This window comes from Rhinolophus sinicus, chromosome 8 (genome assembly GCF_057876585.1).
Source record: "Rhinolophus sinicus isolate RSI-liver-muscle chromosome 8, RSI-T2T, whole genome shotgun sequence".
Lineage (NCBI taxonomy): Eukaryota > Metazoa > Chordata > Mammalia > Chiroptera > Rhinolophidae > Rhinolophus > Rhinolophus sinicus.
In genome coordinates, this window is record NC_142508.1 from 55,384,449 (window position 1) to 55,396,700 (window position 12,252).

General features: G+C 38.0%; 1 protein-coding gene across 2 annotated transcripts in view; it reads right to left on the reverse strand.

Annotated features, from left to right (window-relative positions):
• Positions 1 to 12,252, reverse strand: part of GAN (gigaxonin) — a 60,852-nt gene that overhangs the window by 15,651 nt on the left and 32,949 nt on the right. For both annotated transcript variants that reach the window (XM_074314526.2, XM_074314527.2), the window contains 5 exons: positions 12,041 to 12,162; positions 8,172 to 8,284; positions 7,032 to 7,181; positions 5,863 to 5,999; positions 5,482 to 5,610 (listed from right to left, as the gene is read on the reverse strand). In XM_074314526.2, the coding sequence (XP_074170627.1) occupies positions 5,482 to 5,610; positions 5,863 to 5,999; positions 7,032 to 7,181; positions 8,172 to 8,284; positions 12,041 to 12,162 (651 nt within the window). The remainder of the gene's footprint in view (positions 1 to 5,481; positions 5,611 to 5,862; positions 6,000 to 7,031; positions 7,182 to 8,171; positions 8,285 to 12,040; positions 12,163 to 12,252) is intronic.

A 12,252-nucleotide genomic window follows, 5' to 3' on the forward strand; every position in this document is an offset into this window, starting at 1 on the left:
GGCAAAATTATTTCACTAACAACAGCACTTTTATTTCAATGAACACTCTTCCCACATTGTTATCAAGTAGTAGTTTCCATATTTTGAATTCCAAGAAACATGGAAGCAAAATGATCTGTCCAAATTGCTATAACAACTCAGCAGCAAAGCTAATATAATATAGTCGCCATATTTCTAAATACCTTCATCTAACATTGATTCATGTAACATCCTAACGTTGACTGGTACCCAGCAGTTTGCTAGGACTGGGAATAAAGGTTGGCCCCTGCCTCCAAAATGCCTATAATTAATAGGAAAAGCGAAAAATCCAAGAGCTTTCATGAAAAAGTAAAAATGAGGTCTTGAACGGGCCTTTGAAAGAAAAAGTATGAAAATGTCAAACTATTAATACAATTAACTTACTTATTCACATGTTATGTCTTCAGAGCTAAATGTCAACAACTAAACCCCAACATCTAAATTCCTCCCAGGCTCTGAATCAAACAAGCTGATGAGAATCCTTATGCCTTGCCTGCAGCTGCACTGCACCTGTAAGACCACCCCCAGTGGAGACGCACACAACTCTTCTGGGAAGCCCATTAACAGGCCCATGTGTGTGTTCACCGTGGTAACTGGCACTTCTAAATTAGGGCATTTCTGACTAGATTGTCTACTGAAAATGCATATCAGAAAACAATGATATTTTGAAATACTTTTGTAGAGTTGAGAATTTAACATAATTCCTCCCTGAACTAATGAAACAAAGCTGAAGAAATTGGTCCACTTGTATGTGGATAGTCTACCAAATCTGGTCCCAAGCAGGTCAATGAGTCAGAGTTCCTGGGTTTCAACAAAATCATCCTAGGTGACTTTATATAGTGCTGAGGCTTCAAATTAAGTAAAACTAACATGAAAACTTAATGGGACCATGTATATAGCTGCTGCTTATAAAATAGTTATAAAAGGCATGTGGTTTTGCATTTCTTTCTCTATCATATATCACCTTGTTGACCTTGGACAATTTAGCTAATCCAGTCTCTGTTTCATTGTCTATAACGTGGGGATACCAGACACCATCACCATCCTCAAATGACTGTCGTGAGGATAAAATGAACTCGCCAACATAAAACACTTTGCCTGGTGTTCAGTACATGGCAAACATCAGTAAGTGGTAATGATTTTTGTAACAGACAAAGCATTATTATGCCTTTATTCACAAGGTTTTCAAACATGGGCTTCTCAGGACTTTGAGGCTACAATGATACACCCTCTGGTAACTCAGAATTAAGAATGCCCCCTGAGAACACTTTAAAATATAGCAGGGACATAGCAGCGAGCTTCAGAGAAAGCAGAGCAGGAGGGGAAAGACAGGTAAGGAGAGGAGAGAAGGAGAAACAATCAACTCAGGAGAGAGAGAAGGAAAGAGGGAGCTTCAGCTACATTTCTGCTTTTAGGGAGGAAGGAATTCTTAACAAGCTGACCCTCCAGCGAGCAGCAGCTACAAACTCTGGACAAAATAAAACAACTGCCTGCAGGCTCTGGAGTCTGAGCAAAAGCAGGCAGATTTGGGGAAAGCTGAACAAGCATCCCACATGGAATGTTTCCGTTCTATGATAGCTTTACCCAAGGACAGGTTGAGGGTGGCGGCTCCAGGTAGCTGAAACCCTGAGAGAAAACCCTGCTGTCTTTCGGGCCACTGGAATTAGGGTGAACAGAGAATCGTGGAGCAACCAGGATCACCGAAGTGTGTGTGCAGGGAAGTCTCAGAAAGATGAGCGGTAGAGAAGAACCCCTAAATTTATGTATACCCACTTGTCTCAAGTCTTTGAACCCAGAACCACGAATGCTTGTAACAAAGGCTTGAAGAATGGAACGGAGACATGAGCTGCCTCCTGCTGCAGGCGTGACAGCTTGCAATCTGAGTCTAGCCAAGCCCACTGCCTGCTAAAACTCCTGGAGCAACACTGAAGCAATACGAGAGACCTCAGTCCACAATGCCCAGGATGCAATCTAGAATTACTCAACAAAAAAAGAGCCAGACAAATGAGAACATATTCTCAAGAGAATAAACAATCAACAGATGCCAACTCTAAGATGACTCAGATGCTGGGATTATCTATTAGGCGGGGACTCGAACACAGTTACCATAACAATAAGGGACAAGGCAATATGCTTATGATGAAAAGATAGAAGGCTTCGGCAGAGAAATTAAGAAAGAAATCTAAAATTTTACCTGAAGAAGCTAGGAAAGGAAGAACAAAATAAACCCTAAGTAAAAGGAAAGAAATAGCATAGCCAAGAACAGAAACGAATGAAATGGAAAACACACAGTGGATAAAATTACAATAACATCAACAGCTGGTTCATTGGAAAGATAAAAGCAGTGGTAGGCTTTGTCCATAGAGGATGCTGGAGGCACTGCAAGGCCCGTCCCTTGCTAAATACTATTCGCTTTATTCCGCAAGTAATGGAGCAATGTGAAGAATCTTCAGCAGGAGAATGAAATGATCGAAGTCACGTTAAGCTTTCAAAAGCGCAAGTAGGTGAAAAGTATTAGAGAAGATTAGTTAGAAGGCTAATGACATCGCACATACAAAACAGTGAACACATTGGGGTAGCAGCAGAGAAATAAAGGTGGGTAACTGTGAAAAATATTACAGTTAAAAAAGAAGACAAGACTTGACAACTGATGAGATGTGAGAGACAAGAAAGAACCAAAGACGATGTTTTTGGAGTACGGGCAAGTGGGAGGATAGTAGTATCCATAAAAGAGGGGCACAAGGAACAAATATGGAGACAGCGTCATTCCAGATATACTAAGTTGTTCCTACGACTTGGGGTAACTTATGTCAATTTCTTTGCTTTCCTTCAAACAGTTTGTTTTTAGTGAGAAACACAGAAAATAATAAAATATGGCATTTTTCCAGGAAAGTTTTAACCTAAAAATAGGGAACAAAGGCAGGAAAGACAAGAGATTACTCAAAAACAATAAATGGTGGCCAATCTATTACAGATTGCTCATCTGGCAACAGTTTCCAGAGAATGCAAATATAACATACTTGGAAACATCTGACCTTTTAAGAAATAAAAATATGTTATTTTCTTTCTATAGATATGTATGGGAAAGCCTATATTTTTAAGGAAATATAGCATGGCAGCCTAAAAGGTAGACTCTGGGGCCGGAATACCCAAGTTCAAATTCAAGCTCTGCCATTTCCTACCCTGTATGTCTTTGGGCACATTCCTTAACCTCTCTGTGTTTTGGTTTCCTCATAAGTAAAACAGGAATAAAAAGAGTACCTATCTCAGCGGGCTGTTGCAAAGATTAAATAAGTTAAGTGAGTTAAGATATGACAGTTGGTATTACAAATGGGTTTAGTGTTATCTAAGCAAGTAAGAATCCTATACAGTAGACCCTTGAACAACCTGAGGGGTTAGGGGCACTGACCCCTCTACACAGTCAAAAATCCACGTACAATTTTTGACTCCCTCAAAAGTTTATTACTAGCTTACTGTTGACCAGAGCCTTACTGATAACATAAACAGTTGACTAACACGTATTTTGTATGTTATATGTATTATGTATTATACTCTAACAATAAAGTAAGCTAGAGAAAAGAAAATGTTATTAAAAAAATCATAAGGAAGAGAAAATACATTTACAGTACTGTACGTATTTATTAGGAAAAAATCCATGTATTAAGTGGACATGCACAGTTCAAACCCGTGTTGTTCAAGGGTCAACTTGAACAACATTGAACAATATTATATTGACAAGAGAAATTAAGCTTTCTTCATTCTATTTACAAACTAGTATCAGAGAGCTTAGAAATAAGGAAACTAAAGATACATGAATTTTATTTTAAATAGCAAGGAGGGAGCAATATTCATGTTTAACAATTGTAAACTGAAAGCAAGTAATACACTTATATTTAAAGCTTATCAACTATAAATACGAAACAACCTGATAGAAATATAAGGTTTTAAAATTTGTAGCATATCAAGGGCAGACTGAGAAACTTTATAGCCAGATTTAAGTCCTACACACTCAAAATAGGGACGGAAAATGGTAAAATCATAAACAACCTTGATTATTCCAGTAAGTGAATTATAGCTCTCTAGCTTGTATTGTCTAAACAGTAATCCAGCCATTATGAAAAAAGGCTTATATCAATATTTTATCAGAAATCAAACACACTGATCACTGCTTGTTAAAGAAGTTGGACAGACTGTCTCGAGATTCATTTGGGCAGGAAATTAATAAACTACTTCATAGCTTGGACAGTCAGCCCTCACTGTAATATATTAAGGAAGAGAAATGTTGAAAAGTCTTTGAAATTCTGCCCTCAACCCCACCATGGCAAACATACTGTAAATTGTTCTCACACTCTGTCTAATAAAATTTCCTAAGATAGCCTGCCCCCCTGTAATTGAAGGGAGAAAAAAGGCTATCCAAATATTCTAAATTTAAAATACATTAGAAGTTAGGTTATATTTATACATCTCTCAAAAATCTTGATAACTGCTCATTATTTGCCCTAATCTGAAATAATACAAAATTAAACATTATATTATGGCACCCCCTTCTGGTAACATGACTGAAACACTATCACAAGATGAATTTTAGTAGCATGGCATTTTCCCTATAGGATCTGAACAGATTACTGCCATAGAATACTGTTTAGTGGTTACAACAATAAAACGTGTGACAGGAGGGAAGAGAGAGGAGGTTGGGAAGAATGTTACCTACTCTACAAGACATATACAGCAGCCTGCCAGAGGTTTTGAGAGTCTCTGACACCATACTTCAACCATTTAATCAGCATTTTACTGAGTGTCTAATACCGGCCAGTTTCGATGCTGAAGGTAGGGTCCAAAGTTGGCTGAATTGGACCTTGCCTTGATGAAGCTTACGGTTAACAATTACAGTCCAAGAGTGAGACATGTAGAGTGTTACGGGATCACAGATAGAGGAACCTAAATCAGACCTCTAGGGAGTTTTGGAAGAGGCCAAATTAACTGGATAAATGTGGGAAGGGAAATTTTAAGCAAAAGGAATAGCACAAATGCACAGAGCTGAGAGAATCATGACATGTTTGGGGGAAAAATACCGCTCAGTGTGATTCAAGTGAAGCATCTGAGTTGAATAGTAGCTGAAAGAGTAACAAAGGCAATATCATAAAAGGCCATGTATGGGAAATTAAGGAGTTTAAACATTTTCCTAAAAGCTATAGGAAGCCAATGAATTATTTTAAGCAACTAAGTGTCAAGGTTTGATCTACATTTTAGAAACACTTTTCTATGGTTTTCCTTTAAGTTAACAATACTTCTGAAGTCACTGAATCAATAATATAGTATGCATTAGATATATCTCCTAAATAGATAATTCAATGAAGTAACTTGAAAACAAAACTACAAAACTAGACAAAGCTAAAACATAACTTTGAAAGCAAAAGAAAAAAAAGTTGCAGAAGTTACGTGCAACCATTTATAATTAATTACCTTTTAAACTCATCATGGTAGAATTCAGACTTGCAAGTTACCATCTCACTACCCTGGATGTCCTCGCGACTTCTGACTCCCCCAAATACATACAGTTCCATGGCAACTCCGCAGGCTACTGCTCCAAATCTGAAAGGCCATACAGAGCATATTAGTTGTTGGATTTACAACTCATGACTCGATTCCCTAATTCCTCTTATGCTTGTTTTAACTCTGCAACATTAAATGTTTGGTGAATATGTAGGTGTTCCTTTTTCAGTAAATGGATTATTCATTTAATTTTATATAAACCAAATTCCAAGTCAAATAAAAGGTTTGATTGAAAAAAAAGGAGGAGCCAGATTCCGGGAATTTATAAAGCCCATGTGCAAGTTCTTTCACCTTCTCTCTTTTAATGGACATATAGCAGTCCATTGCTGGGTCCTTGGATCATAACATTCCACAGATTCAAACAGTTTTCCATATGATCCTCCACCCATGGCATAGATTTTCTTTTTCATAGCTGCATAGCAGCCAATCTGAAAGAAGAAAGCAACATTAGGGAGGCAATGTTTATTATTAAAGTTAGACAAATAAATACTAACTTGTCTAGAGAATATTGTAAGATATTTGGAAAAGGACTTGATTTCTAACAGTAAAACAACGGTGCTTTCCAATATTATACAGCACAGGACTTTAAAAGTGAGAAGAGCAAGGTAACACACACATTCTTAATCCTCTGAAAAGGATTAACTTCATCTAGTCCTATTTCACTAAGTGAGATAAGAAAATAAACCTCATTTTTTTTTTTTTTTTTTTAAGGAGGGTGCAGTTCACAGTGGCCCATGCAGGGATCTGGCAACCTTGGTGTTACTAGCACCGCGCTCTACACAAACGAGCTAACCGGCCGCCCCAAAACTCTCATTTTAAAAGAAGCTTTCCAGTCTCTCTCTCTTTTCACCACTACTTGAAAATTCCAAGATTTAGATGCCATGGATCAAGATGTCACTCAATTCCTGCCCAAAATAATTTAGTTGAAAGGGCACAGACAGCGAGAGAACATACAGCTGTGGATGGCCTTACCTAAAGATGTGAAATACCTATGGCGCTGGACAAAGCTTTGATGACGCAGTGCCGGCCTGCACCGGGGAATAGTAATAAAGACAGACGATGCTCTCAACAGCTAACGTGAGCCATCTGTTTTCACTCTACCCAGTAAGCAGTGGCAGTTCTTTACCTGTAGATGAATGCTTCTCCCCAGTACTGTGTGATGATTAAGAACTCAGGTTTGGAAGATCTCGCTTCCTAGTCTAGTGCACTCACAAAGCCTTTACCAAGTGCAGGCCTTGGACACAGAAGTGCCGCGGAGCCCACGAGCAGGGTAAAAGCTCACACACTCTGTTTCCTAGCTTGATGTACAGCTGACGCTAATGAAGGCAAGCTACCAACAGAGACAGAATTCTATAACATTGACTCTTTCAACACTATCAATCAGATTTAAAGGCATATATAGGAAATGAAGAAAGATTAACTGTAAAATCCAGTTTGTAATCACAAGATACAGTTCTCACCTTTCTAACCATGGTTAAATCAGGTTGTTTTGTCCAGGTTTTAGAATAAATATCATAACACTCCATGGAAATGAGCTCCTTTTCACCATCCTCTCCTCCTAAAATGTACAGCATTCCATCTATCTCGACGATTCCAAAGTTATGTCTTGCCTGAAAAGACATCAAAGATCTTTGTATATAAGCATATCGAAACCTGATAGTTATATATTTAATAAAAATTACAGATATCATTATATTCCAGAGTTCCAGGAAAGAAGGACCATGCTCAAAACCATCTCTCTCAAATATTTCCGATTTCCCTAGCACCTCACTCTTTTACCACAATAGACAGCTAACTCAAATCCAGGAATTTCTCAAAACAAGGGAATTACCTATATGTTAGATTCGTGGTCAGAATCATTACTTTTTACTCATAATAGCTCACAACACGAAAAAGAACTACTACCTCTGGTTCAATAAAGTTATCTGTGTTTAGCAATGGACTATAATTAAGAATTTTCAAGTTGATGTGTGAAAGACAAGAACCACAGCCACAGGAGCACAGGACTGCCTGTGGCTGGAGAGGCAGCGGGGAACCAGCTCTTGCTAAGGGTATCAGCAATGACAGAAGCCTGAGCTGTGTCACGTTCATTCGTCAACGAGTATTTCCTTAGTCCCCTAGGTGGCCAGCACTATTCTAGCACTGACAATAGAGCGCTGAACAAACAGACAAAATCCCTTGGCGTCAAAGAGCTATGTGAATACTTTAAACCTCCAGAGAACGTGAGAAGGTGCTACCTGGTATGAAGAGAGGGAAAGCAGGGTAGGAGAGACAGGAGAGCTGAGGGGCTGCAGTGAAGCCCGTCCTGACAAGGTGCTCTATACAGACAAACAACAAAGGAAGCAAGGAGCCTGCCATACGGGCATCTGGCAAAGGTCCTGAAGCAGGAGCATTTCCAGAGGTTTGAAAGACTGTGAGGAGGTCAGATTGAGTAAGGGGAAGGCACAGAAAGGAGAGCTGGGAGGGTAGGCGCTAGTGTATTAGGAAGGAGGGGTTGGCAGTGTTGCTAACGCTTCTTTTATACTCAAGTGCAAAACTAACAAAGTGATAAATGGAAAAAAAAACACATACCAAACAAATTTTAAAAAGCAACGTTTTACCTCGTTCATTGGTGGCAATGCAGTCCATGAATTTGCATCTGGGTCATACTTTTCTCCTGAATTCAGGGTCTGCTTATTTTCATCTTGGCCCCCAAATACAAACAAAAATCCTTCTGCAAAAATCAAAGGAGACACGCAAGAAAAATCTTAAGTCTTAAACATCTCCTGTTGAATATAAATGCCATAGTTGTACACACAGTATGTAGGGAAACCTTCTCTGACAGCAACAATGGATTCGATGAGATCTTGATCCCATTTCATTTGATCCTTGGTGATAGAGCCAATTTTGAGTCACTTTGACCATTTTACCTCACTCAGTATGTTTGAGTGGATTCCCTCTGCCCTACAGCATAAAAGGAAGGTGGGCACCACCCACTCAGTCACCAAGCAGCTCTGGGTTATCTCAGTTCATCTATTCTGGGAAAATATTCAACCCTTCTTTATGAATGGCTCTGAGAGGATGAAAAAGAGAAGTCTAAACCCCAGGCCCACAGAAAGTGTGGCTTCTGGCAGAAGAGCCCCTCCAAAGTTCTAACCCTCAGATGAAGGTCAAGCAGAACTAGAAACCAGATTTAAATCTCCTTGCTTGTCTAGGAAACCTTAAAGTTTGAATTTGATTTATAGTAATTCCAAATTAGTAGTGTTTCCAGGCAACTGAAATAAAATATAAAGGTAGCAACAAATATAAAACTTCTATTGAAGGGCCGGCCCGGTGGCTCAGGCGGTTAGAGCTCCATGCTCCTAAACTCCGAAGGCTGCCGGTTCGATTCCCACATGGGCCAGTGGGCTCTCAACCACGAGGTTGCTGGTTCAATTCCTCAAGTCCCGCAAGGGATGGTGGGCTCTGCCCCCTGCAACTAAGATTGAACACGGCACCTTGAGCTTAGCTGCCTCCCAGATGGCTCAGTTGGTTGGAGCGCAGGCTCTCAACCACAAGGTTGCCAGTTCGATTCCTCGAGTCCCACAAGGGATGGTGGGCTGTGCCCCTCCCAGCTAGCAACGGCAACTAGACTTGGAGCTGAGCTGCGTCCTCCACAACTAAGACTGAAAGGACAACAACTTGAAGCTGAATGGCACCCTCCACAACTAGGATTGAAAGGACAACAACTTGACTTGGGGAAAAAAAAAAGTCCTGGAAGTACACACTGTTCCCCAATGAAATCTTCCCAATAAAATCTTAAAAAAAAATAAAACTTCTATTGAAGAAAGTACCATCATCTAAGCTTTAGATTCTAACATTCTTATATTTTAAAGCATCAAATTACTCCTACAAACAATTTTTAGTAAAATGGTCAGCACCAAGCCAAAGGTATTCAATTATACAAAGAAACTTGACCCTATGAGGAAGAACCAGCAGAAGCAGACAACAGGAAGTAGTCTTGCCAAGATTTCAAATTTCAAATACTGGATTAATCAGAAAGACTTAAACAACAATGCTTACTATGTTGAAAAAATAAAAGACAAATTTGAAGGCAAATTTTCTTGGAAATGGGACTACAGATGTGGCTTATAGATTTGAAACAGATTTAAAGAGAACTTCTAGAAACAAAAAAAGAATAGATAAAATTAAAATTTCTGTGGATGGATTTAATGGCTGATCCATAACAGTTAAAGAGAGAATTCATTAAATGGAAGATAAATCAAAAGAAATCACAAAGAAGGCAACATGGAGAGGCCAAAAGATGGAAAACAAAACAGAGAAACCAGGAGAGAGGATGGAGTAAAAAAGTCTAACCATGTTTAATCTAACTTCCAGAAGCAGAGGGAGAGAGGAGAACAAAGCAGAGGCATTTTGGAAGATACAATAAATAAGAATTTTCCAGATTTGATGAAAGGCCAAACCAGAGTCAAGATGTCCAACAATCCCCAAATATGGTAAAATTTCAAATAAAATGTGTACCTAATTAAGCACATTGTAGTGAAATAGTAGAAAACAAAGACAAAAAAAAAAAAAAAAAAAAAAAAAAAAGCACACACATAACAATCTTAAATATAGTCCAAGGAAAAGACAATTTTAGATTGACAACTAACTTAACAACAATGACAGCCAGAAGTCATGGAGAGAAATCTTCAATGAGCTGAAAAATAATAGATACCAACCTAAAATTCTATACCCAACAAAGATCCTTTGAAGATGAAGGCAAAATAATGACCCAGATTATTCAAAGGAAATTCAAAGGGGTGAACTTCAGAGAGAAGGAAAATGATCCTAGGTGGAAGGACTGAGGAGTAAGAAGAAAGGAAAAACAAAGAAGGTGGTAAATATGTGGGTAAATCTAAATTAACACTATCTGCCTATAGATATATATATACACAGATTAATAAAAAATGTACATATGTAAATATTTTATTCATAAATAATCATTTTAATACTGTAAGACTGTGGAACATGAAAACTAGAGTATAAATGTACTGTAACTGTATAAATATAACTTTAGGCTTTGGTAACTTAGGAATACTGGCTGTGGTTTCTAAGGAAATCTTCAAAGAAATCTACATGAAGAATATAACTTCTAAACTAGCAAAGAGGAAAACAATTGAATGACAAAAATGTCAATTTCAAATAAAAGGCAAGGAAAAAAAGAAATTCAGAACAGGCTGTATAAATAGGAACTAGTCAATCGTTTCACAACTTCAGTTAATACAACTGGACACAATTCCTCTCCTCATTGCTTAAGTTTCTGAAATGCCAACCCCTCTAGGAAATCTTTGAAGATTAGCGATATAGGAACCTTTGTGGTAGATGAGCATATATGAAAATTATGAATATGTGTACATAATACGGGAGGAAAATTTAAGGCAGCTAATTCTGAAAAGATAGAACAGGGAAATCAGACCCACATCCTGTTGCCTATACCACTCCATCCTACTGTTCATGATTGGAAGTAACATCAATGATCTTGGAAATGATTTTCACAAAATGACCTCACTGCTGTACTATGGAGAAGCAAAAAGATGTTTTGTTTTCCATCTTTTTGCCTCTCCATATTGCCTTCTTCGTGATTTCTTTTATCTTCCATTTAATGAATTCTTTCTTTAACTGTGATAGATCCAGCCATTAAATACATTCAGTATAGCTTTAGACATTTCTATAAAATGGTATGGTGTCGTATAGCTTTAAACATTTTTCAGATATAGTGGGAAAGTGGAGACTATAAAATAAGAAGGATTCCAGGAAGACTGCTGATAATAATTAGAATTAAGTGAAATGGTATTTGTGGGGGAAAACGCAAAAAAAAAAGCAGATCCAAGGTGAAGAGAAAGGCTGCAAACAGTGGTAAGGCAGTAAGGACAATCTTTTTTTTTTTTTTATCATGTCCTTCAGTGAGAGCTTTGAATAACATGGGCTCTGTTTTCAAACTCGTAAAGGTCAACTAAAACATACTTTCTGTAGTAAAACAGCATAAGCCATTGCTAATGTAAGCAATATTTCCAAAGGCTCGTTTGAAATGCCTGCTTTTACATAACACATTTATTTTAGATATCGTTACATATTGTAATTCTAAATTGCATGGATTTCAAAGATGATGGGATTATCATGGTTCGAATAAATTCTGTGTACCAAGTATGGTCACACAGCTAATTGGTGGTAAGAGTCACTGAATTTTGCTCTTCTGTTAAGTCATGAAATAAAATGCTCCTTTACTAGAATCTTAAAAATAACTATGTGTTAAAGATTTGGGAATAATAAGGACTGACAGAAGACACTCTTCTTCCTACCACAGTCTTAAAAGCTAGAGCTACACTGAAAATGTCATCATATAGAGTCTACAATTCTATCTTTAAAAGGCTCTGAGTCATTCTATACAATGCTGAAATTACACATTACTTGATCTTGTGTTTAAGGAAAATTTACCACAGAACAGTACCTGCTGAGAGAACTCCGTGATTAATTCTTGGCATGCTTAAAGGCGCCAGTTCAATCCAAAGCTGCCTGTTAGGATCATAGAGAGGGCACATACATCGCATCGCTGCTGTTGGTTTCCGTGAACTAAAGAAATAAGCGGGTTATCAGTTAATGTGTTTTATGTAGTTTTGCTTATGGTAACTAACTAGTTTTACCGTTCTAAAAAATGTTTAA